General features: G+C 56.2%; 1 protein-coding gene and 1 long non-coding RNA gene across 2 annotated transcripts in view; one reads left to right on the top strand and one right to left on the bottom strand.

Annotated features, from left to right (window-relative positions):
* LOC125625181 (receptor-type tyrosine-protein phosphatase V-like) overlaps positions 1 to 16,669 on the bottom strand; it is a 55,266-nt gene extending 38,597 nt beyond the window's left edge. The window contains exons 1-9 of the mRNA XM_048826925.2: positions 16,082 to 16,669; positions 14,099 to 14,165; positions 10,281 to 10,547; positions 8,899 to 9,168; positions 7,317 to 7,586; positions 5,079 to 5,351; positions 4,063 to 4,329; positions 2,933 to 3,205; positions 1,354 to 1,623 (exon numbers count right to left, since the gene is read on the bottom strand). Of these exons, the coding sequence (XP_048682882.2) occupies positions 1,354 to 1,623; positions 2,933 to 3,205; positions 4,063 to 4,329; positions 5,079 to 5,351; positions 7,317 to 7,586; positions 8,899 to 9,168; positions 10,281 to 10,547; positions 14,099 to 14,165; positions 16,082 to 16,144 (2,020 nt within the window). The 5' untranslated portion in view covers positions 16,145 to 16,669. The remainder of the gene's footprint in view (positions 1 to 1,353; positions 1,624 to 2,932; positions 3,206 to 4,062; positions 4,330 to 5,078; positions 5,352 to 7,316; positions 7,587 to 8,898; positions 9,169 to 10,280; positions 10,548 to 14,098; positions 14,166 to 16,081) is intronic.
* Positions 15,982 to 25,271, top strand: LOC142069729 (uncharacterized). Its single transcript, XR_012665672.1, has 2 exons — positions 15,982 to 16,154; positions 23,631 to 25,271. It is a non-coding gene; the product is annotated as an uncharacterized LOC142069729 (long non-coding RNA).
* The last annotated feature ends 784 nt before the right edge of the window (positions 25,272 to 26,055 follow it).

The following is a 26,055-nucleotide window of genomic DNA, read 5'->3' on the forward strand; positions in this document are numbered from 1 at the left end:
AACAACTTACAAAGACAAAAGCTGGGCATTCAGATTGTATGTGACCAAAAGACCACAGACCAACAGCCTTCTCAGCTGCAGCATGGCACCACGATGGGCCTAATGAGAAAGGTGGAAGAACTCAATAGAATATTTGGTGATACTGGACTTTTGAGAGGAAATCCAGTACAAATAACCTAACAAGACAATACTGAACCATATAGTGTACATACACCTCAAAGCATTCCTATCCCATTACTTTATAGTGTGGAAACTGAGTTAAAGAGAATGGAGCGGATTGGCATAATTAAGAAAATCTCTGAGCCAGCAGCATAGTATCCCTTAATGGTACCGGTTATAAAGAAAAATGGAAAAATATTAATCTGTGTGGTTCTTAAAAGACTTAATGAAGCAGTTGTGAGAGAAACAATCTTTCCGCCCAACACTGGATGACTTCCTCCCCAAAGTGAAAGGAGCAACAGTATTCTCCAAGCTGGATGCCTCAAGCAGATTCTGGCAAATTCCTTTAGCCAAAGAAAGTGCTAAAATGACTACATTCATCACACCATTTGGATGGTTTTGCTTTCAAAGGTTACCTTTTGGGATTGCCAGTGCCCCATAAAATTTTCCAAAGAAAGATGGCAGAACCGTTAACGAATACAAATAGAGTTGTAATTTTCATGGACGATATTCTGATTATATGGATCTTCGATGGAAGAACAACAAAACCCTCAACAAAGTCCTAAGCCTAATCAGTCAGTCTGGACCGAAGCTAAACAAGGAAAAAGGCATTTTCCGCCTTCCCCAAATTGTGACATTGTGAATACTGTAAATGGTAGGAATGCAGAACTTAAAGGGGGAGATGTAATGGAATGCTAAACTGTGTTATACTGTTCGGTGTATGCCGTTATACTGTGTGTAAAATATCTTATTTAAAGCTAAACTCAGCCATAGCGGGCAGAGCATTAAAGGATCTTATGCTGAACACATCTGGTGTCTATAAGCAGGCTCGTAGCCAGTCCACATCTGGTCCAGGAACATGACACCTGCCCATGCTGCCGCAGCTTCACTGCTATTGTTCATAGATTCATAGATTCATAGATATTTAGGCCAGAAGGGACCATTATGATCATCTAGTCTGACCTCCTGCACAATGCAGGCCACAGAATTTCACCCACCACTCCTAAAAAAGACCTCACACCTATATCTGTGCTATTGAAGTCCTCAAATTGTAGTTTGAAGACCTCAAGGAGCAGAGAATCCTTGTTATTGGTGCCAACTAGATCAAAGCTACGTCTACACATGCTGCAGCCACACCTCTGATTGCACTGTGGACAGACCCAGAATCTGCAGGAGACCGCAGCCCCTACTCACATGTCCACGCCATGGCAGATGGTGCCGAGGCTCTGTAGGGTCCCGCCAGGGCCGTCACCTCCATGAAGTACTGGATCCCGGGGAGAAGCCCCAGGAAAGTGAAGTTCTGAGTGTCTGGCCCCACTGAGACATTCTGTTGCACCAAGAGTTCCTTGCTGTAGAGGTGGAGGAGGAACCGGTCTCTGTCCCCGGAAGCCCTGTGCCAGGCGGCAGAGAGACCCAGGACGTGTCTTTTACTGGTCAGGGTCACATCAGATGGGGCCAAAGGGTCTGAAAGAAAGAGGTGGGTAAGAGGATAATAGCTACCGTACCATGGATGTGGGGGAATGAGATGCAGAGAGTGGGATGGGGGCCCTGGAGCTGGAGCTGTGGTTCTTGAGGGAGAAAGGCTGGGCTGGGGGTTTAGACATGGGGTCGGGGGGCAGGAGATGTGGGTTCTATTCCCATCTCTGCCATGGTGCGAACCTGTCAGCCAGCCTTGGTGCGCCTCCATCCGTAAAATGGGTATAACACCTCCCTTGCTCACGGGGGTGCTGGGAGGCTGAACCTGATGGTAGGGAAGTACCCAGATATTCTGGTGATGGGCACCATAGAAAAGCCCCACTAATAAAATAATTTTTTATGAACCACAGTCCTAAAAGGTCACAGTGCAGGTAGGGGACTGGGATTCCAGCTGCATTTGTCTCAAATAATCTGCCCAGCCAGGCCCCACAAATAGCCAGCCTTCTGCTAAGCACCAATGATATGCCGGCGGGATCGAGCAATCTTGCACCACATATGAGCAACATCACTGCACGGAGCGGCGTCCTCACGCCTGAAGCTGGCACCCGCCTCACCGCTTTTAAAATGTTTGCCAGCGAGAGTTGGGAGTTCCTGTAACCCCAAACGGAATGCCTTCTACTGAGAGCGCGGCCTACAGGCGGGAAGCCAGAAACACCTCCACGTGCGTGGAGACAGGGCAAAACTACCGGATCTCACTGCTCGGGTGAAACACCCACATGTGATGGGAGGGATTTCAGGGGCATCAAGCTCGTGTGCAGAGGAATGCTGCACATGTGTCAACACAAAGTACCATGGGACCTACGGAAACTTGGCCTGGGAATAGGGGTGGATCTAAACCAGAACCAGACTCCAGGCCCCACTGGATTCTGCCTGGCACCCTGGGTGTCATTTACACCTGTGCAAAGGGAGTGTCAAACACTGGGCATCCCAAGGGGTTGGCACTCATTTTGCACAAGTGGGCAGGACACACAAGGGAAAGGGAGGGGAGAATCAGGCCCATTTGGGGCTACCTTTCGTCTTGGTTTAACTCCACCAATTGCACTGGAGTCTCCTCTGCTTACACCAAGGCTGGACTGGGCCCTCAGATTCCTCCTGGCTAGCCACCTTCATTCACATGTCTCTGACCAGCCAGCCAACCAGCCACCTTCTCAGCTCCAGCATTCCCAAAGCGCCCATCGCTACACTGTCGTCTCTAGACCCCCGGCTGTCACTCTTCTCCATTCCTCTGGAGCCTAAACTGCCCACGCTACAGCCAGCTCAGGAGACAGGCAGGTCTGGGAGAGCGGTCCCCACTCACATGTCCAGTCCGTGGCCGTCCGCACGGGTGACCTGTAAGCTCCAGCCACGGCAGCCATCTCCAGGGTGTACTGACGCCCGGGGCTCAGCCCCTGGAAGGTGACGTTAGTGCAGCTCTCCCCCAGGGTCACATTCCTGAGCCACGCCTGCGACTTGGCTTCGAGGAGGACACCGCTGTAAGTTACGCTGCCGGCAGCAGCTCCTTTCCAAGAGGCGTGCAAGGAGGTGCTTTGTCCCTCGTTGCTGAGGCTCAGCTCTTCCACAGGCGAAGGATCTAGGGGAAAAAAGGGACTGGAGTCAAAGCCGGGCAATGGATCGGGAGCAGACTGCTAGAGCCTCCCATGGGCTCTGCCATGGTCCCAGACTTGCCTGGCCTGGAACACCCTCCCCTGTGCCCGTTACTGCCACAGCAGGGTCCACAGCCACAGGGGACCGGGGGAGAATCCTGCCCCATATTCTCAGGGCAAACAAACCTCAGCCGTCAGGCCCCCTGCTGAGGGCCTAGCGGGTCACCTGCCGACCCTCCACTCAGAGCCAGCAGGGCACCGTGATTTACGTGCATTTTGGGGAGTTTCGCTTTCCAATGAAGTGCCAAGTGCGGGTCCCTGCAGGAGGTGGGATAAAGGACTGACAGTCTGATCTAGTGCGGTAAGAAGGAGAGGCCAGCTGGCTGGGCTGACAGCCTGAACTGGTGTGGTGGGGGGTGGACACTGGACTCAGTCGAGACCTGTGGTCCAATCTAAGGCAGGAGGTAGGTGGATAACGGACCAGGTGGACACATGGCCCAATCAGGTGCAGCAGAGGGGAGATAGCTTAGTAAAAGGGGCCTATGGCTTGATGCAGCATGGCAGGGGCCTGGGCTAGACAGACCTATGCTCTGATCCTGTGGGCTAGTCCAGACGCTGGATTGGGCTGACCCATGGGTTCCAGGTGTCACTAAACCCCAGGGTCCTTCTGATCCTTCTGCTGTTCTAGTCAGTGAGGCCACAAAAGATGCACCAGGGATGTCACAAGCACTGATCTGTGACATCACCAGGACGAGCGGCTGAGAAGCCCACTGGGAACTCGCGTGTGCCCCTGGCTCCATCTCCATCCCTGTCAGCCCCCGTGGCGGGCACCGGTGGCACTCACATGTCCAGTTGGTGACGCGCAGGGGTGGGGAGATGTAAGGCCCAGCCACCGCGCTGACCACAAAGGCGTAGCGGGTCCCCGGGCTCAGCCCCTCGTAGGTGAGGTTGGTGACACCTCCCACTTCGGAGCTATTCTTCACCAGCGCAGGGGGCTCCAGTGAGTACAACGCCACCACGTACCCAGCTCCGGCCACCTCCGTCCAACGGGCATGCAGGGTGGAGGTGCTCCCCTGGCTGGAGAGGCTCACGCCAGGCGGTGCTAATGGCTCTGAAAGGCCGAAAGAGCGCCGTGTTGTCAGTACACTCAGAACCACGCTGCACGGGGGCAGCCAGGGGCCCCTCCCCGTGCAGCACCCAGGGGCTGCTCCACGCGTGAGATTGCGGGCACAGCCGTATGGAACTCTGGGGGCAGCTGGGGGCATCACTCTGATGCCCTGTCACTCATTTAAAGGCACTTCAGCACTGTGGAGAGAGGCAGGACTGATGGCCCTGGAGATAGAGGACCTTTTGTTAGCCACAGAGCCAGGGTGACCCCAACGGGGAAGCTCTGTCTTCGCGGCCCATTCAGGGTGAGGGCTGTGCTGTGCAAAGCCTGGCCCTGTGTCGCCCTCTGGCACTGCTCTCCAGGCCAGGCCCCAGGCTCTGGTTTCTGGTGACAGCAAGAAGCAGGCTCACAAAGCTTGCCAATCCTGAGCACCAACCACTTCATCAATGGCCAGGTGACCTTGTGTCAGGTCAGCTGATATATCAGAACTCCTCTCTCAGATCCTTATTCAGCACAGTCACCCAGGAGTGACCCCAGTGACAACAGCATGCCCAGCCAGGCAGCCCGGCCCTCCCTCCTCGAGGACCTTCCAGTGACATTGCCCACCCCAGAGCCACGCATGGGCCAGGCTTACCCACTGGGACCTCTAACACCCCAGCCCAATAGCAGCGAGGGGTCAAGGCGCAGGCCATTGTCCTGGCCTCCCTGACCCCCCAGTGCCTTCGGGTCGCGAGCACGGGATCGCTGCTTACGTGTCCAGGCGGCGGCACTGGGAGAAGGTGCCCTGTGAGGCCCAGCCACGGCTGTCACTCGTACCGAGTACTGGTTCCCAGGACTCAGCCCGTGGAAGCTGACGTGAGCGCTGTCTCCTCCCACAGACACGTTCCTGGCCAGGGCTCTGCTCGCTCCCTGAAGCAAGGTCACCAGATAATGGTCCCTCTCTCCAGCGGGTGGGATCCAGCGAGCCTGCAATGAGCCAGCCTCCCCAGTGATGCTCAGGGTCAGGTTGGCTGGGCTCAGGGGGTCTGGGAGGGAGGAGAACATAGGGTGGAGGGTCAGTGCCCAGCAGCTCAAATATCTCCTAAAAAGAACCCCCAGGCACACGCTGCCCCCAGACAGCCTCATCCACTCACCCAGGGCAGAAGCCGTCTCCTTTTCAGGGAGAAGTCAGTGACTGCAGTGGCTAGAGCAGGCAGTGCCACCCTTGCCCCACATCTCTGTCCTGCCCTCCCCAGCCTCTGCCCCAAAGAGAGTTCCCCCAGAAGAGACAGAAGCATGAATTAGAGATGTAGGAGACGGAGAAGACTGAGATCAGCTAATCCTTCCCTCTCACACAGGCCAGAGCAGAGCTGTTCCTTACACCGTGTTATACCAGACTCAGTTTAACTGTCCCAAGTAATGGCACCCGCACCCCGCTCCCCTGGGAGACAAGCCCACAGCCTCATAGAGCTCATTGTGAGTTCACCAATCTGGATTGTCAACCTAAATTCTCCCCAGCTTCATCTTATCCTGTTCTTGCTACTGTTTCATTCTTTGATTCAGGGCCTGTCCTTGAAACTAACTCCCAATTCGGAACAGGCCTTGAATGTTTTGGCACCATGTAACATTTCGTTAATCTCTAGGCAGCAGCTGCATCAGAGAATAAGTCTAGTCAGAGACGCTCTATGGCAGTAAGCAGGCAGCTGATGAGATGCACAGCTCCCAAAAATAACTGCACCACAATTAACAAGAAGCATTTTTCCGAGATGTAGCTACCTGGATAGTTAGTTGAAAAGAGGGTGCAGGAATATCTGTAATCTCACAAATCAGCAGTGGGGCACCAAAAATCATAGGGTTGCCTTAAAAACAAGCCATGGGATGTTTTCAAATGATTCATTCTCCCTCTTCCTCTCTCCACTGTCTGACCTGAGCATCAAGGGTTCATAGTCTCAGGCTCTGCTCCCCAATCACGAGGGCTGGAAACGGACTCTTTTTAAAAACAGAAGCCAATAGTCTAACGTCATCACCTGACTCCAGGAGCCAGGGCTTTCAGAAAAAGCACCATCGCAGGAGCTGGCCATGCTGCTGTCTGGCTCCTGAGCTGTCCCTGCTCCACAATGACGGGCCATGGCATAAGGCAGATGCTGCATCACCAGGGGTCTAAATTAGCTGTCACCACTCAAGAAAGAGATCTTGGAGTCATTATGGAGAGTTCTCTGAAAACATCCACTCAATGTGCAGCAGCAGTCAAAAAAGCGAACAGAATATTGGGCCTCATTAAGAAAGGGATAGATAATGAAACAGAAAATTATCATATTGCCTCTATATAAATCCATCTTGAATACTGCGTGGAGATGTGGTCGCCCCATCTCAAAAAAGATATATTGGAATTGGAAAAGGTTCAGAAAAGGGCAACAAAAATGATTAGGGGTCTGGAACGGCTTCCGTATGAGGAGAGATTAATAAGAGTGGGACTTTTCAGCTTGGAAAAGAGATGACTACGAGGGGTTATGATTGAGGTCTACAAAATCACGACTGGTGTGGAGAAAGTAAACCAGAAAGTGTTATTTACTCCTTCTCATAACACATGAACTGGGGGTCCCCAAATGAAATTCACAGGCAGCAGGTTTAAAACAAACAAAAGTAAGTATTTTTTCACACAACGCACAGTCAGTCTGTGGAACTCCTTGCCAGAGGATGTTGTGACGGCCAAGACTATAACAGGATTCAAAAAAGAACTAGATAAGTTCATGGAGGACAGGTCGATCAATGGCTATTAGCCAGGATGGACAGGGATGGTGTCCCTAGCCTCTGTTTGCCAGAAGCTGGGAATGGGAGACAGGGGATGGATTACTTGATGATTCCCTGTTCTGTACATTCCCTCTGGGGCACCTGGCACTGGCCACTGTCAGTAGACAGGATACTGGGCTAGATGAAGATTTGGTCCGACCCACTCTGGCTACTCTTATGTTCTTATGCCCCCTCCCCTGTCCCTGGAGAGCTGTACTCACATGTCCAGGCGGTGGCATTGGGCCCCGCTGCCCAGTACGGCCCAGCGGCGGCGCTCACCCCCAGGTGGTACGGGGTGCCGGGGCGGAGGTGCTGGAAGGTATAGTTGGAGAGACCCCTCTTGGCTGATACTGTCCTGGTCACCGTGCGGGAGAGCAGGTTGTGGAGGGTTAAGTGCAGCCAGGCAGCTCCTTCGGCACCGCTCCAGGAGGCAAAGAGGCTGGTGCTGGAGCCCAGGCTCTGGAGTGTCAGAGCTGCCGGGGCGGTGGGTGCTGAGGACACAGATGGGAGCTGGGGAGATTTGTGGCTGGCAGTGCCCAGCCTGCCAGGGGTCTGGGGTGTGTGGGTGGGGAGGTAGATCATTTTACCCAGTGGAGTTGGGGGGCTTGCACAGCACCAGGTTCCAGCGCTGGTGGGGCAGGCGGGCAGGAACCAGAGAAGCCCAAGGGGGGCTGAGTGGCTCCCAGCTAGGCAACCCCCAGCACGCAAGGCAGAGGATGGGGATGGCCTGGCCATGGCTCCCTGTGGGAGACTCCTGAATGTCCTCATGAGAGTCACTGGGCTCCTCCCGCTGAGATGCGCCCAGAGGCCAGAGCGGGATGCTGGGGGCCAAGAGGTAACCTGGCAGAGCTGGCAGGAGCCATTACAGGCTGCCCCAAGCAGATCTCACACCTGAGCCCCGTGCTGAATGCCTGGGGGCTCCAGTACCCAGCGCTGCGGACAGCCTCACTGCGGTGGGACTCGCTGCGTCCATGCTAGAGACAGCCATGCAGACAGCATCCTGACCCACCGGCCCCTCCGCTGTGCAGGGCGCTGCCGATGCTGATTGCCTCCTGTTTCCTTCCCAGCCAAGAGCAGCCCCTCACTGAACCAGGGCAGCCTGTGTCCTCTGTGCAGTCCTGGTGTTCGGGCACGTGCCAGCCCGGGGCTGGGCTGCCCCAGGTGAGGGGAGGGTTAAGCAGGGGTAGCTGGGCACAGTCCAAGTCAGATTTTCTTGCTCCATAGGAAAGGGCCTTCTTGGGGCGCTGGGATCAGTGGGAAGGGACAGGCCTGTACGCTGAACCAGCTCCATGGCTCAGACTAGCTGGGGCCCTTCTGCCATCACCCCCAGGGCCAAGGCTGCTGGAGGGAGGGAGGAGGGCAGAGCAGCCAGTCTGGGCCGGGCAAGGGGGCAGATGTGAATGGCCTTGGGGCTGGGCGGGGCAGGTGAGATGCAGGTGTCGCCAGCTCTTCCCGCCACGGGGATGAGCACCTCACGGTAAATAGAAACAAACCCACCCAGTGCTGGGATGGGAACAGAGGCGAGCAGGCGAATCCGCTCTCTAGATCTCAACCACCAGTCAGGGGCGCCCCCCTCCCATTCACATACATACAAAGGGGGTGGACCAAACCTCCCCACCCCATGCCCAGCTCACACTCGGGCCAGTCTCACGCCCCACAGCCCCAGCTCACACAGATAACAGGCTGCTGGCCCAGCTCTCACATACCCAGGAGAGCCCGTCCCCACCAGGGCACAGCCATGCTGTCATCTCTGGCACATAGCCCCGCCCGGGCTCGCGGCTGCAGCCCACCCGCTCTGCTCACCTGTCCACTGATGGGTGCTGGTGCTGGCCTGCCTCGCTCCAGCCAGCGTGCTGATCCTCAGGGCGTACTCGCTGCCAGGCAGCAGCCCGTTGAACAGGAAGGTGGAGATGGCTCCGGGGACAGACTCGTTCCTCACGGCCCCCTGGGAGTCGAGGTGGTAGAGAACGAGCCGGTAGCCGTCCTTCTGGCCGGGGGCGTCCGTCCAGGAGGCTCGCAGGGCCGAGGGGCTCCCACTGCTGCTCAGACTCACGTTGTGCACGGGAGCAGGGCCTGTGCCAAGCACAACAGACAGCATGTCCTGGCAGCCACAGTGTGCCTGCCGCACAGCCATGGCATGAGACTGACCGGGCGCCCACAGAGCCTGGAGAGGGTCCTTGTCAGATCCCCCGACATGCTGGATCCATCTAGCTGGACTCCATGCCAGAGCCACCCCCGAGCCCCTTCGTCAGCCCAGCTCAGCCACCGCTCTGTCCCTGAGGAACGGTTTGGCAGGGATTTCTGTGTGCCCGTACCAGGGGCCCAACGGGATCTAATGGGATCTGCCCTAGAGTCGGGCTCTGGGAATTCACTGGGAAAGCCGGGGCTTGGAGCATCTCCCTCTCAGTCCGCCTGGTGCCATTTCTGCAGAGTGACCTTCCCACGAAGGACATCCTGTTAAGTGTGACCATAAATAGCCCCCAGCTCCCCTCCTGCCAATCCATGCCCCTGGGAGCCCAGTGTCTTCCCCATCTCCCCATCTTCATCCTTCGGTCACTTTCCTTTCACCCCTCATCGCTTTGCTCTCCCTTCCTCAGCACCGTTCCCCACCAATCCCCCCTGCCCCGAATCTCCGTGTTTCCCTCCCCCACCACCAGGCTGGAAGAGTGGGGGGGGGGGGGGTCTGCAGCACAGAGCAGTCCATGCCACGCCCCTGGTTCTCCCAAAGACTGAGGGAGCTGGGGGGGGCGGGGGGGAGATCCAGGTACCCTGCCCTAGGTCTGGATCGCCTTCCTCTGCAAGGTGGAACGCCAGGCTGATTTGGAAAGAAGCCAGCAAGGGGTGCCATCAGCTGGTCTCTGGAGCCCTGGGGTGAGTGTGAGCTGGTGCTGGTTATGTGCTAAGGGGGCAGGAAAAGGGACTAACCCCGGAGCAGGTGGGAGATTAATGGGGGGACAGGCCATGCTTCGCCCTGCGTCCCCTTCTCCTCTTACATGCAGGGCTTCTCCTGTCCCCTTTGCAAGCTCTGGACAAGGGCTCCTCCCATACAAGGGCCAGTTGCAACCACAGTCCCTGGTTTGGGGGTAACATGAGACCTGCTCCCTCAGTGCCTCCCTCGGGGCTCACATCGCTCCAACCCGGGGCAGGGGAGGGCGATAGCAGCGGGGAATGTAGGGAGCCCTTACTTGTCTGGCCGCTGACTCTCTGGCTGGCGGTCTCCGCGCAGGCCAGAGCAGCCGTGACCTCAATGCTGTAGCCTGCCCCGGGGACAAGCCCCTGGAACTGGAAGCTGGTAGCGTTGGGTCCAGCCGATCCGTTCTGCAGCAGCACGTCCGGCTCCAGCGTGTAGATTGCCAGGGTGTAGCCCAGGGCACCCCCGGCCGGCTCGTCCCATGACAGGAAGAGGGAGTCAGGGTGGCCCTGGTCGCCGACGCTCACGTTCAGGAGGCTCCCTGCAGAATCAACGCCGGCGGGGCTGAGTGAGGAGCCATGGGCCCACCCAGCCCCAGCCCGTGGGTTTGCGGGAGACTCCGACAGGCTTCGCTGCCAAACGGATGGGGCCAGGCTTTCCCTGCACGCTGGGCTCTCCTGCAGCGCTGGCCCCATGGCGGGTGCTGGGCCCCGCAGGAAACTCCAGCCTTGCCAGCCACTGCCCTGAGCACCTCAGCAGCAGACCCCATTCCTTGCCCCCGAGTGCAAAGCTTTACATTAGAGTTAAACCCACTTTCTACCCATCTGCTCCAGCTGCCTCCTCCTTGGGGGTGGGATCACTAGAGCTCCCCACCCCACATAGAGTGCTTAAAGGGCGCCCCCTCAGCCAGCCGGCTCCATTTTTAATTTGGGGGGGTGGAGTTTGGCCGAGTCTGTGACCCCTTGAGACTCTCCTCCTCCCGCACACTTTAAACACTGCCTCCGCAGGCCTGGGTCTCACCTTCTCCCATCTCTGCGGGGTAGAGCCTCGGCCAGCGGGAGGGAACGGTCATTCCCGCCGCAACACAGGCTGCACCTCGGCTCACTCGGGCAAAGCCGCACGATTGCTCTGTGGGGCTCCGGACTGTCCCCCTCCACGTCAGCACCTGGCCTTGCCTTCTCATTGTCTCGCCTGGTTTCTCTAGCCCACTTCACCCTCCCGCTATTTCGAGAGCCAGCTACTAGGGGATTGCAAGTCCCCAGCTGCAGGTGAGACATGAGTTTGGGGGCTCCCAACCTAGATCCCAGGAGACTTTGTCCTTGTCCTGGAACCAACTGTCTCTGCTCAGGGTCTGCACAGACCAAAAACTGATGGAGCTGGTCAGGCAGCGGCAGATCGGGGTGGGGGGAGGGAAGGAGGCAAGAGATCAGGGTTGGGATAGCAGGGGGGCTCTGGGTCAGGAATACGGGGCATTTCCAAGGCTAGGGAGAAGGGGCAGGGCTGGAATCACAGGGGGAGGGATGGCAGGTTAGGAGTGAGAGGCATGGGCAGCGCCGGGGGGCCTGAGTGGTGAAGCAGCATGGAGCGGGAAGGGGCAGAACACTGGGGGGCCGTGCACTCGCAGAGCTGCACGCAGGGTAGCTGCATTCAGCTGCCCAGAGCAAACTCTTCAAGGCCCTGCTGGGATACACTGCACAAGAGCCTCGCAGGGGGGTAATTTACATCCTCACTGTTCATTGCTCCAGACCCCTCAGCACGGGAGCCAGGGGCCTCCTGGGAGTGCCCCTGGCAAGGGGAGGGCAGCCCAGATCCCCCAGGGGAGGACAGCCGCCCATGGGGCAAGGCACGGAGAGGCTGGCTCCAAATCCCCCCGGCTCAGGGTGGGGGTGGCAGAAGCTCCAACACAGTGAGCAGGGCTGGCATAACCCAATGCTTGGGGGAGTCACTGCTGCCCAGGCTTGGGGCTGCAGGGCAGAGCGGGGACGTGGGGTCTGCACGGGGACAGCCTGGGAGCAAGGGGGGGCGGGGAGCACCAAAATGTTTGGGAACTGGCTCATTTATGGTGACATTATCAAAAATGGCTTCTAACCCAGAGCTCTCACAATTGATCAGGCACCGTCCCCACAAACGGGAGCAGGGAAGAGCCTGAGAGTAAGGAGAGAGTAAGGGGGGAGGGATAGCTCAGTGGTTTGAGCATTGGCCTGCTAAACCCAGGGTTGTGAGTTCAATCCTTGAGAGGGCCATCTAGGGATCTGGGGCAGAAAATTGGGGATTGGTCCTGTTTTGAGCAGGGGGTTGGACTAGATGATCTCCTGAGGTCCCTTCCAACCCTGATATTCTATGATTCTAATCTATCTGGGCCAGCCATCAGCCTCTTCTATCCATCCCCATAAGCACCCCCTCTGTCCATTCCCACGCACTTCCCTTTATCCCTCCATCCATTCCCACCCTCCATCTAACCCCCCCCACACCCCTCCATCCATCCGTCTATCCATCCATCAACATACATACTCCTCCTTCCATCCATCCCCATACCTACCTATATGTACCCTCTATCTACCTATCCAACCCCATACACACACCCCTCCATCCATCCATCCCCATCCACCCAACCCCATAAACATCCCTCCCTCCCTCCCCATAGCTACCCATATGTACCCTCTATCTACCTATCCAACCGCATACACACCCCCTTCCATCCATCCATCTCATCTCCATACACACCCATCCACCCAACCCCATACACATCCCTCCCTTCCTCCCTCCCCATAGCTACCCACATGTATCCCTCCATCCATCCATCCATCCATCACTCTTCATACCTCTCTATCCCTCCATCCTCAGACACACCCATCTATCTATCCATCCATCCCCAAACTATCCTCCATTCAGCAGAGGACAGCCCCAGACTCCCCTTGCTCTCGAGCCCCATCACACTCTGTAACTGGGGACTGAATGTGTGCCCTATCTGGGCAGTCAGACCTGCCACCCTTTCTAACCCTTTCCAGAGAAAAGCTTCCCCAAATGGGTGTTAGGACAGTGCTCCCCCACCCCCCGGAGAGCATGAGCCAGCCTGCTCAGCGCCCCCCTGCACTCTGCCTGTCCCTGGCCGGCTGCCATGCTGTGCCCTGGATCTGTAACAATGGCGTGAGGATGGCTTTGGTTCTTGGCCCATCACAACCCTCCCTGCCCAGGTTAGCAGCAACGCCAGCAATCCAGCCCCCAAGTCAGGAGAATCCAGGTGGCAGGTGTTCCCCAGCCCTAGGTCAGCCCCTGGCCCAGCACTAATTAACACCAGCACCATGGCCCTGGGCTCCCCTTACCCGGGATGGCCAAGCTGGCCCGGGGTGGGAGCTGTCCCACCAGACCCCCTCCTGTGGCAGCCCCTGCTCTCATCCCCTCAGCTCTGGCTCATGCTCAGGGCTTGCACTTCGTTTCCCCCTTTTCTCTTAAGATAAAACCCAGAAGGAAACTGATCCCTTTTCCTCCCAGCAAAGGTGACAAGGGGAATATTTAAGACACTGACATTGGTTTCAACAAAGAGAACATTGTCGTTCCCCGGGCTTTGTGAACAAACTCGACGCAGAGGACACAGCTGTTGGGCCGCATCCCTTTCAGAGGCATCGCTTGGCGAGCTGGTGACTCCTGCCCTCTGCCACTGACTTGCTGCGGCCTCGGGCAAGTCGCTAACCTGGGCCTCAGTTTCCCCAGTCCGCACAATAGGGATGGCGGTTGAGCCACGCTGTGGGTTTTGTGGGTGTGATGTGGCTGCCCCCTGGTGACCATTCGGTGCTTCCAGGGAACCGTGGAATCAGAACTCGGATCCCCCTGCTCCACAAGGGGAGCTAAAGGAGACTCTCCGTTAGTTACTAACAGGGCAATGGCTATGACACACAATAAGGAGTTCTGAGACCATCCAGCAGCGGGTGGTGGTGACATCTACACTACTCCATTCATTGTAATACTTCCTAGGGGTACCGTGAGCCTCAAGCAAGGCCTATAAAAAGTGACGGAGATGCTCCCTGAGCTAGCCTAGTCCCTCACAACAGCTCACAGCCCAGCCCCAGCGGAGAAGAACTCCCTGCTGCTCACCTCTCCCACCAGGCACCGCTTCGGCTCCCGTACGCCCCTCGGAGGTGGTCCGGTTACAGCCCTTGCCCTGTGGGATCGGATGCGGTGTGAGTGTGACCCGGGACACACGGCCAAGAGGTGACTCAGACAGTCTATCAGGAGGAGGTTTCTGACCCCCTTTTTAACTGGGGTAGGAGAGCGGCTGACTGGAAGTTGAAGCTAGACAAATTCAGGCTAGAAACAAGGTGCAGATTTTTAACCAGTAGGCGAATTAGCCATTGGGGCCGATTGCCTAGGATGCAGGGGATTCTCCATCACCCGTAGTACGTCTACACTGCAATCAGACACGGGCGGCTGGCCTGAGTCAGCTGACTTGGGCTCACAGGGCTCGGGCCCTGGGACTGTTTAATTGCTGTGTAGATGCTTGCCCTTGGGCTGGAGCCCGGGCTCTAGGACCCTCCCTGCTCACAGGTCCCAGCATCACTAGGGTGACAGCCCAGGGTATCTGGCAGGCAGAGACAGGGGCTCCCGTTACAGCCCTGCTGGGCGCCCTGTCACAGCAGGCTTGTCCCCGTCGCCGTTCAGTAGCGCAGCCGGGACCTAGTCTGCCCCATGCAAAGCCCTGAGCTGGCCAGGCCTCTCGCCCAGGCTCTGGGGCCCTGAGGGGGGGAGTCCCCCTGGTCTGGAGGGGGCTGGGGTATGTGGGCACAGCAGGATCTGCAGCATGGATGGGGCTGCCGAGGTCCCAGACACCATGGGAGGAAGATGAGTGGGGAGTCAGCCGAAACTGGTTACCTTGGTCTCTGCCCCAGAATCCCTTCCCCGTCAGTGACCCCCAACACGAAGCAAGTCCCCCTCCTCCCTCCCATGGCAGGTGCAGGGCTGACAGCCTGGAGACATGTCCCTCCCCAACCGTGGCCCTGCAGGGCCAAACTCTGCTCTGGTGTAAGCAGGGACAGCTCCACCGAAGGCAATGGATTTATACCAGGGCTGACTTTGGCTGGGTCGGAGGAGGTCTCACCCCTAGGGACAAGAGGGGGGTTCACCCCGCACGGCTCCCCCCCCCGACCTTGGCCTCTCCCAGCAGGGGCACAAGGCAGTCAGTGCCCTAGGAACTGGACTAAGGACCCCCCACAGCCACTGCCAAGCTGGGCCAGGCGGGAGCAGGAGCCCTTGTTCCCAGCCCCACTGAATGACCCCTGCCAGAGCCACTGGTCTCCGGCAACCAAAAATCAGACCAGCCGGCTTCTGTCTGACCCCTACCCCTGCGCCTACCATCAGGGTGCCGGCACTGCGGCCAGGGGGGCTGCCCATAAATCACCCAAGGCACTTGAGCGTCTGCGGGTCTTTCATTTTGCATGTTTGTTTCAGTGTCACAAGGGGGGGGAGGTCTTGAAAAATCACACCCAAAATGCGTTAGGTAAGTACGGACAGCCCCCAGGCACCGCGTGGGCTGGAGGGGCTGGGGGGGCGGGTGAGGGGGAGCACCCCGAGGAGCCTGGAGCACCCAGCGCCCCCAACAGCAGTGCCAGGTGTTCAGCCCCTCTTGGGAGCACCCCCCACCCCTGGATCGGAGACCCTGGGGGCGGGGGGGGCTGACTCCTGCCGCGCTAAGGGAAGGGTCTCTGCTCAGTCCCATGCCCCCAGCAGAGAACTGACCATCTCTCTGGAATCTCTTCCCTCTTAGCTCCCCTGCCTGCCTCATCCCCGGACCATGGGGAGAGGGAGGGGGGGGGGCACAGCCTGCAAACAGCCGATTCCCCAAGCGAAGTCGTGGCAACAACAACCAGCTCTGATGGCAGGGGCGAGAGGGCACCGAGGGCGGAGAGGAGGAGGAGGAGGAGGAGGAGGGAGCCAGCCAGCCCGTGACTGCAAACCTCGCTAATGCGCCGCAGCTGTGCAGCCCGCAAGAATGCGGTCATTCCCCAGCGGGGCAGGGCCAGGCGGGCCCCGAAACCTGAGTCCTCTGCGGAGAAACAAGGGGTGCAAGAGACACGGGCTTACCTCGGCCAGGGTCCCCAGGAGCCAGGACGCCCACAGCAGGGGCAGCAGCGGCGGCGGCTTCATCGGGAGCAAGGTGGGCTGGGGAGAAAAGGAGCAGAAAGTTTGGGCCCCTCTTCGGTGCAGTTGTCCCCGGCCGGCTCCGTTCCCTCGTCTGCGTCCCCACACGGGATCCGAGCCCAGTGACAGCGGTGGGACGCCAGCCTGGTGCAAGCGAACTCCAGCCGGCCGTGCGTGGGCAGGGGCCGTGTGTGTCTGCCGGAGGTGGGGGGGGGGGTTGATTGTGTGTGTGTGTGAGAGAGAGAGAGCGAGATCTCCACTGCCTGCCTGCGTGTGTGTGAGTGAGTGTGAGTTCGTTCCCCTGGGTGTTTGTCTCCTGTCTACGAGTCTGCCTCTAATGTTCCTCTGCGTGTGTGTGTCCCTTGCCTACGTGGGTCTGTTTTGCAGCGTGCTGGGCTGAGCTCGGCGGCCCGGGCTCCGGGACCTGGTCCAGCAGGGAGAAGACGGTCTGCGAAGCTGCAGGCGCGGGTGCCGCGACGGGAGGGGATTGTCCGGGGCTCCCAGCTGGCGAGGCGCGTCCCGAGCAGTCCCCCCCCCCCCCCCGGAAGGGAAGGCGGGTCGGAGCCTGCGGCCAGCTGTGTGTGTGGTGTGCAGGGGTCTGCCCCGGGCTGACACAGCACGTTTGGCTCCAGGCTGGCTCAGGGTGGCTGGGCTGGGCCCTTGAAGGAGGCGGGGGGGGGGGAGTGAGGGGCTGGTTCAAAGACGTGGCTAGTCCGAGCTGGTGCGGTGTGCGGCACCCGGTGGAGGGGAGCGTGGCCCTATAGCCAGCGTGGTGATTCTGGCAACGCTCGGCTAGTAGCCCACGCGGCCGGGCAATGGGACGAGCCGTCGGGCTGGTCCCAAGGCATCCCCAGAACCCGGAGGGGCGGGAATGATCAAGCCCCGCTTCCCAGTGGACTCCCCCTCCAGCTCTTGTAGGCATGGTGCCCTGCATGGGCCAGAGCTAACTCCTCCAGCTGGCATGGGCCACAGGGCCCGCCGTACACAGGACTTGCCCACCCAGACGCAGACATGAGCCAAGCAGGACCTGGAGAAGGGCTGGAACCTGCTACCCAGTGATGGGGGGCATGCAGAGCAGAACTGCCCCAAAGGCTCCCAGTTCCCAGCCTGGCCCAGGCCGTTCCTCCAGCAGCAGGTGGTGGCTGGCAGCCTCATGCCTGGGGCAACGGCCAAAGCAGGGTGGGGCTTGGGAACTGATTCAGGTGAAAGAAAAAACAAACTCAGCTGCCCCAACACCACCCCAGACTCCAAACTGTCCCCCCAGTCCACCTCCCCTGACCCTGAACTGCTCCCCACAAACCCGCCAAAGCACCTGCCCCAAACCCAGCTCCCACAACTCCAGACGTCTCCCCAGACTCCAAACTGTCTCCCCAAATCCATCTGCCAACTCTGAACTGAACTGAAATCTATCTCCCGACACCCCCTCAGACTCTGAACCATCCCCCTAGCCCTGCCCAGGCCACATGCAGCCCTGACTGCCTGGTCTGGGGCTGCACTGGGGAGAGTGGGGCCAGACGCCCACGGGGCCAGCGCCCCAGAAGTTGCTCACAGAAATCCATGAAAATGAGAGTAGTCACTAGAGTCCCAGACTGCAGTCACAGGCCCGGGAGTGCTGCCAAGGCCCCAAGGGTCCCCGAGGTCACACTTCCAGGAGTGGGTACCGATGGGGGTCACAGCCAGAGTGGGGACATGGGTGGTCCTGGCTGCCCTTGGATTCCTGGGCTCCAGCTACACCAGGACATGGGACCTGCTTGAGTGGGGCCCCCCCCCACACACACACAGCCTGCCCTGGCTCAGCTCCTCCAGAGTGCCAGGGTGAGATGTTCCTGCTCAGATACATGTCTGTGCAACATCAGCTCCCACAGTGTGTATCCTAGGGCCCTAACTCACGGAGCACATGCCTGACATGGAGCCCACGGGCAAAGCAAGGCAGCGCAGACTGGCAGACACTGAGTTTAATGGTGGCAAGAAGTTAAAAAAAGAGCCTTAAACACGGGCCTGGCCTGATTCTCCAGGCTGCTGGGGACCAAAATACCTGAGCGTCACGACCGCTCAGAGCCGTCGGGACTCAGACAGGAAGTAGCGAACAGCCCCGGCAGGGCAGGCCTGGGGGCTGAGCTCGGAGAGGTCCCGTCTGATGGCGGGAGAAGTAATAAGGGATCAGGAGAATCGGAGCACAGATTCCAGTGTGGGGTGGGGAGCGCCTGGAAGGGGCATGGCGAGGAAAGGGGGAACATCGACCAATGAATACCTACGACAAGAATCCTCGTTGGTGCTACTGTGAATAGGTTAGACTGGAGAGGATAGACAAGGTAGGAGGTCGACAGGTAGGTAGGAAGGAAGGAAGCTCGATGCCCACAGGTAGCTATTCACAAGGAACAATTATAGGAAAATTCTGTCTTTCTGGTTTGTATTTTGCTTCCTTAGTGGTTTCTCTACAAAGCACATTGAAACCCCAGGGAAAGCCAAAGAGACACTGCCCAGACGCTCCCTTGCTCCCCGGGCCAGGGCCCCCTGCTTGCAGGACGACCCCACACACACACTTCCCCCCCCCGCCCCCCGCGCCTCACCAGGTGTGTGGCCAGCACTAGTGCGAGCAGGGTCCCCCAGTAGGCAGGGATCTGTTCTTAAAGCAGAGGACATGTGGCCTGAAGCAAAGCGATCCCTGTAAGTGGTTTGGCTCCTTCTGCAGGGCGGTAGGAAGTCAAGGGGAGGGCTGGGTGCTGGCAGGCAGGCAAGGGGCTGGAGTCTCTTCCCATTGGCCAAGGTTTGGGCTGGCTGCTGGAGCTGGCTGGCTGAGTCAGAGGCTGTTTAGAAAGGCCCCTTTCCAGCACTCCCTGGTTGCAGTCAGGAGAGGTTTGGCTTTCAATTTCCCTTGGAAACGGCACGGTCGTCACTCCCGCGCCCCAAGGCGTGGTTAGGAGATTTAGGCTCATCCAGTGCCCTGCGACGTTTGCACAGACGCTTCCAGCCTTGCTGTCGAGCCCGATGTTGCTTGACAGGTTTGTGTGGTGGGAACACGGGGTGTGCAGCAAGGTAGCCCCAAGGGCACCGGGGTGGGGCACAGGGGACACGGCAGCGCCCCCTGGGAGCCACAGCGAGGCGTGCCCAGAGGGAGGGAGAAGAGGAACATGGGTGAGTGGCATGGGCAGCCTGGGGCTTGAATAGGGCCAGGACTGAGGGGGAGAGACAGAGCTAGATGGGGAGCCCAGGGCTGGGAGAGGTGAGGGGCCCGTGGGTCAGGGTTGAGGGGCAGCAGGCCCGTTGTCTGGACTAGGAGGAGGCAGTGCAGGGGTGTATGCAGGGTGGGGAGAGCCAGAGATCTGGACTAGAGGAGGATGCTGCGAGTCAGGCGGGGGATCCAGTGGCTGACCTGTCTGGAGGCAGCGTGCTGGGATCACTCTGCTGCTCCTGGATCTCGCTGGGAGGTGAATCTGCTCTGCACTGAAACCTCTACGGCTTGCTCCCTGCTCCTGGGTTTTCCCCTTCTCTGGCAGTGACGTTACAAGGGTGTGACTCCACGAGGAAAGGAAGCAGGTGCCTTCCCCCCAGGGCAGCCACCGGTACAGAGCAAAGGGTGGGGCCCCACTGTCTTTGAGCACAGCAGGAAATTTCAGGCCCCTGAAAAGTGCGGGGACCGAGTTCATTAGCTGAGGTCATGACCTGGGCCGTACCTGCCTCGCTTGGCTCGATGGAGACGCTGCCCTTGACTGCAGTTTGAGCTCTCCTTGCCAGCCTGTCCCATCCCATCTGGACGGGAGGCCCAGCTCCCCTCAAATGTCCCCTCTGCCCACAACTCCAGCGCTCCTGCCTCTCCCTGGGAGCAGGAGCTCAGAGCACTTCAGAGACTGAGTTCAGCCCCTGGGGAGATGGGGACCGATCTCCACCCCCATTTCATAGCTGGGCAAACAGACACACGCACGCATGAGTGAAGCAACTTGCTCCAGGCTACACAGCAACCCTGGGAATAGAACCCAGGAGTCCTGACTGCCCCCCGCCCGCTCCCATGGCTTAACCACTAGGCTGTGCTCCTCCCTCTAGAATAGGTCCCACCCCTGATAATGCACCAGCTGTAGTTGCCGCTGAATCCGCTCAGCTCTTCTGACTCTCTCCCTGTTGGACTGGATGGAATCGCACAGGTCTGAGATGTGTACAGCTCAGACAGCTGGGAACACGACAGTCTGGCCACACCAAGTCCCTGAGCTGCAGCGAGGATCCCCTGCAGGCCAGTGGGGAGCGCAGATCCGGGGGGCTGAGTCAGAGAGAGACCTGTACGAACAACTGAACCCTGATGTCCTAGACAGCATGGAGCCAGTGGAGGGAGCTGGCTGGGTCATGCTGGGGCACTTGCAGCTCTGCTAATCTCTCACCGAGATGGATGGAACTTGCAGGCCCTGTTCTGAGTGGTTCAAATCATCCCCTACCCCCCAGGTCTCTCCCCCTTTGCAAGCCCCACTTGGCAGCATCCAGTGCTGGGCACCATTCTCCCTGGGCGGGCAGGCAGGCAGGCAATGAACCAAACAAGAGCAGGATACCTTCTTAGCTGAACTGAGTCCCTCAGGACAAAGATGCACCTTTACAGACCCGACCCGCTCTGCCTCCCGCTGACATGGGTGGAGTTGCACTGGATTTAGTGGGGCATGGTGCCTGTACGTTACAGGGGTGTAGGATAATGCAGATCAAAGCACTGGGTCACAGCTTCTTAATCTTAACACAGTGGCTAATCCCTGATCACTCAGTGGCAAGTGACAGCACCGGCCCAGCTGTGCTGCGTGGCTCCTTCTGGGCCTTTGCAGAACGGGCCGGGGGGCCGGGGCTCCTGTCGCTTGGGCAGGGCAATGGCTAGTGGGATTGTGGAGTGTGCAGCCCAAAGCTGCAGTGTGGGTACAATGGGAGGCTGGGGTTTCTGGGGGCTCCTTGGCTCAGAAGCTGTGGGGTGCTCCTGTGTGCGCCTCTCGAGGAGCTGCAGGGGGAAGAACAAGCCACAGACTGTGGGTAAATCTCTATCACCCACCCACAGGTTATGAGTCTGTCTTCGCTGCAGGCTTCGCCCAGGCCACCTAGGCCAGGTGTAAAGCACCAGCACCCTCGGGTGAGAAGGCTGTGTGTGTGGACAGGAGGGGGCAACAGCCGGGTAAGAGCCTGGCTTCACTCCAGTGAAGACCGACCCTAAACCTGTAATGGCTCGCTGGAATCCGCTCCCGCAGCTCAGTCTCAGAGAATACAGCGTCCCCCCTTCAGCCAAGCCCCATGCTGAGGGACCAGGCCAGCAATGTGGGTAGATAGTAATGTGGGTAGATAGTCCCTGCTTGGGACAGGGAACGTCTCATTGTCCTGTTTTGCACAGCGCCTAGCCCCATGGGGCCCTAGGGCTAGCACCATGTTACTAAAGAAGGAGAGGGAGTGACAGCCAGACAGATGGAGCAAGGGAGGGATGGACACCCCAGGGATTGCACTGACCTGTAGAATAGTCCAGGCATTCTTGGTGTGAAGAGGTTAATTAATGTTTCTCAGGGGGATACTGAGTGGAGTCTACAGACACCCCCCCCCCACACACACACACACACACCAGATCTTTGCCACCAGATCTCCCAGTGTCTTTTCTCCTGGGTAACAGCAGCAAAAGGCTCAGAGTGGGGGCTAGAATTAAGCTATAGGTCTTGTCTCCGGCTGATTTGGGATCCCCTTTCCCAGTTACAGCTAAACCAGATCAAAGACCCCTGCAGCATTCACCAGGCACCTGCCCCACACGCTGCCCCACTCTCACTAACCCACCCACAGAGATGCGCATTCTGGGACCACACACCCTCCTTCCTACCTGACTTCGCTTCCCTCAGGGCCAGCACATCATTCATAAAAGGGGGACAGATCAAGCCCCCTTTCATGCTTAGCAAGAGCAGCCCCCAGGGATTTCCCTACACCCCCCCGAATTTTCCCAACCCCCCCCACCCCAGTTTTGTGAACTAGTTACATGCAGTGTTGCCACTTTAGTGATTGTTTGGAAATTTGAATTGAAATTGAAACATTAATACACACTTTAAAAGCATATAAAGTATATGATAAAATATGGGTTTCAGAGTAGCAGCCGTGTTAGTCTGTATTCACAAAAAGAAAAGGAGGACTTGTGGCACCTTAGAGACTAACCAATTTATTTGAGCATAAGCTTTTGTGAGCTACAGCTAATAGCCATTGATGGACCTATCCTCCATGAACTTATCTAGTTCTTTTTTGAACCCTGTTATAATTTTGGCCTTCACAACATCCCTGCCAAAAAAGTTCCACGGGTGACTGTGCGTTGTGTGAAGAAATACTTCCTTTTGTTTGTTTTAAACCTGCTGCCTATTCATTTCATTGGGTGACCACTGACTCTTGTGTTAAGTGAAGGGATAAATAACATGTCCTTATTCATTTTCTCCTCACCAATCAAGATTTTATAAGACACTATCCTATCCACTCTTAGATGTCTCTTTTCCAAGCTGAAAAGGCCCAGTCTTCTCTCCTCATATGGAATCTGTTCCATACCCCTAATCATTTTTGTTGCCCTTTTCTGTACCTTTTTCAATTCCAATATATCTTTTTTGAGATGGGGTGACCAGAACTACATGCAGAATTTAAGATGTGGGCGTGTCATGGATTTATATAGTAAAAGTGGAGGAGCTTCGTTTGCCAGACTGATCAACTAAGCCAATACTGACAACTTACATGAAAGGGCTGCAAAACACCATGCTTCTGGACTGCATCAACGTGCAGAAAGCCTTATAAGCCCGTCACTGTCAAAGCCAATTTTAGAAGAACTTAATGAGGCTATTAAGAATGCTGGAGACACAACTCAGTTTATGTGAACCAACATGGCTATTGCATCCTACTTTCTATTTAAGCAAGAGGTACCACACACTGCAAACTAGAGGCCTATGTTAAGTGCATTGTCACGTGGTCATCCTGAAGTTGGACACTGGTTCCGAACAAGACTGGCAAATGCTCAGTATCTTTCTGCAAAAAACTCAGCTGACTCTCTTGAAACACGTGGTGCAACAGTGAAAGACTCAGGAGTTGAAAAAGTAAAGAATTCTCTCACTATATTCAAACTATGAGCATACATGGCCGTCAAATGCACCAATGCAAATAGACATCAAGTATTAAGTCATTGTATACGTTATCTTGATGTCAGTGGTCGGCCAGTTGATGCATTTCTAGATGTTCAGGTTATAGAAGACACATCGGCTGTATCTGTGACAACCCACATCTTAGAACAGTTACATGCTTATCAGTTGGACCCCAAAGAGATGGCTGCTTGTGCATTTGATGGAGCTACACACTTCTCTGGAAGACATAGTGGAGCACAAGCTTTGCTCAGAGAAAAGCGTAACCCTAATCTCTCCTATACACACTGTAGAGGCCATCTACTCCAGCTAGCGCTAGTACGAGCTGCAGAATCTTCAAAAGACATTCAAAAGCCACAAATTTAATGGCTTTTTTATACTCTTTTTTTCAGCAAGAGTCCAAAAGGACTGAGCATTCTGGAAACAAATAGAAGATACACTGGGACTGAAGTTCGAATGAGTCCAACCTGGGAAAACCTGCTGGCAGTTGTCTTAAAATTACTGCAACTGTTATTACTGGCTTTGGAAAGTGTCCATCAAGATAGGACAGATCTAAGTAGTGAGGCTGGTGGACTACTTTTGTTACTAAGTTCAGAGAAGACTATCGCCATTCTCTCACTTGTAAGTCTACTGTTGAAACCACTTGGGTCATTAAACAATGTAACCCAGGCACCTGCTACAACAGTAGCAGATCTTTGTCCAGAAATAGAAGCTATCTTTGGATCAATCAGAGAAATATCCATTGAAAACGTACTGGAAGAAGCAAAGACTTCAGTCCAGAAGCTGACTAATGAAGGTCCTTATATTGACTCCGTAAGTGAAGAGGACAAGAAGTGTTTGTTAAGCCAGCTGAAAAAGTACAAAGACAAAAATGATTAGGGGACTGGAACACATGAGTTATGAGGAGAGGCTGAGGGAACTGGGGATGTTTAGTCTATGGAAGAGAAGAATGAGGGGGGATTTGATAGCTGCTTTCAACTACCTGAAAGGGGGTTCCAAAGAGGATGGATCTAGACTATTCTCAGTGGTAGCGGATGACAGGACAAGGAGTAATGGTCTCAAGTTACAGTGGGGGAGATTTAGGTTGGATATTAGGAAAAACTTTTTCACTAGGAGGGTGGTGAAACACTGGAATGTGTTACCTAGGGAGGTGGTGGAATCTCCTTCCTTTGAGGTTTTTAAGGTCAGGCTTGACAAAGCCCTGGCTGGGATGATTTAATTGGGGATTGGTCCTGCTTTGAGCAGGGGGTTGGACTAGATGACCTCCTAAGGTCCCTTCCAACCCTGATATTCTATGATTCTATGATTCTTACAAATCTACAATAGAGATTTCTGGATTCTATTCAACCTCCACGTAGCTTTTACAGATCCCTGTCTTATAAAACACCGACAGTTGAGTGGAGTGAGGCACTACCAGCTATGGGGCTGACGTGCTCAGGACAGAATAGAGAATTTTGAACACATAGTGGATTATCATACAATGAACGAATGAAGAATTAACTTTAACTTCTTTATCATCACTAGTGGTTCGACCCAATCTTTGTGCTCTGTTTCCTGGGATGAAAGTAGGAATTCATCTCTTGCTACTCCCAGTCACAACAGCTACAGTTGAGCATATTTTTTCCTCATTGAATAGAATTTTGTGTTCTGAAAGAAGTCGTCTTCTGCCTGATCATGAGCATATCACAAAGGACTGGAAGTAACAGACACACAAGAAGACACCAAAGAGTGCAAAATTACAAAAAGAAACCAAGACAGATGTGGGATAGCTCTGTGGTTTGAGCATTGGCCTGCTAAACCTAGGGTTATGAGTTCAATCCTTGAGGGGGCCATTTAGAAATCTGGGGCAAAAATTGGGGATTGGTCCTGCTTTGAGCAGAGGGTTGGACTAGATGACCTCCTGAGGTCCCTTCCAACCCTGATATTCTAGGATTCTGTATGTAGTGCTTCATAGTAGGCTTGAGTAGCCAACTTTAATTTTTGTGATGGTTTGAAAACATGAGTTAAATCTAATAAAATGGTCGTGAAACATTTTTCAGTTTTTACTATGGTGCCTTACAGCCCACCTTCGCCCTCATGGTCTCAGCCGTCATCGGCCCTCATCCCGCCTTGAATATTCCAACACCCCCTCTAATTTCAATTCCTGGGGAAAACACTGGCAGCCCCTGATTTCCAGTAACGTATTAGAAAGGGATCCAGCCCTTCCTTAGCTGCCGGGATGAAGCTAGGGTTGGGGTCAGTCCCAGGAGGCTAAGAGCTACCCCTGCCCCAGCAGATCCGCCTTTCCAAGGAATTGCTTGTTCTCCCTGTCCCTTTAAGGGGAGATAGGGCCAGCCACACCTGTGCCATAATTAATTAGCTGCTTCCCAGCCTAAGGGGGTCAGGTGATCCCACGAGGAAGACCTGGGCTTTATAAAAGGGCTGAGCTCAGCAAGCCAGCCTAAGGAGGGGAATCCCAGGGAGTAGGCAGGTTCACGGGAAGGCTCTGAACCAGGGTCTGTAGGATGCTGGGTACTCTAGTCTAGGGGAACCAGTGCTCTTAACTGCAGCAGGGAAGGCTTCAAGGACCAGAGACTAGCAGGGGTGAGAATGGTGATCCAGAGGAGCTGGCCCAGTGCTCTATACTGGAACCAGAAGGACTCTCAAAGGTAGCCCAGAAAGGGGCAGGAAACAGGGCCTAGAGGGTGGGCGGAAGGGAAGCCTCTGAAGAGTAGAAGAACCTCCTTGTTTGTGGGGACTCCTAGGCTGGACTTTTTGCTACCCTAAAAGGGGTCAGATTTGTTTGTGACATGACCAGAGGGCTAAACTGCCTCTCTA

This window comes from Caretta caretta, chromosome 21 (genome assembly GCF_965140235.1).
Source record: "Caretta caretta isolate rCarCar2 chromosome 21, rCarCar1.hap1, whole genome shotgun sequence".
NCBI lineage: Eukaryota > Metazoa > Chordata > Testudines > Cheloniidae > Caretta > Caretta caretta.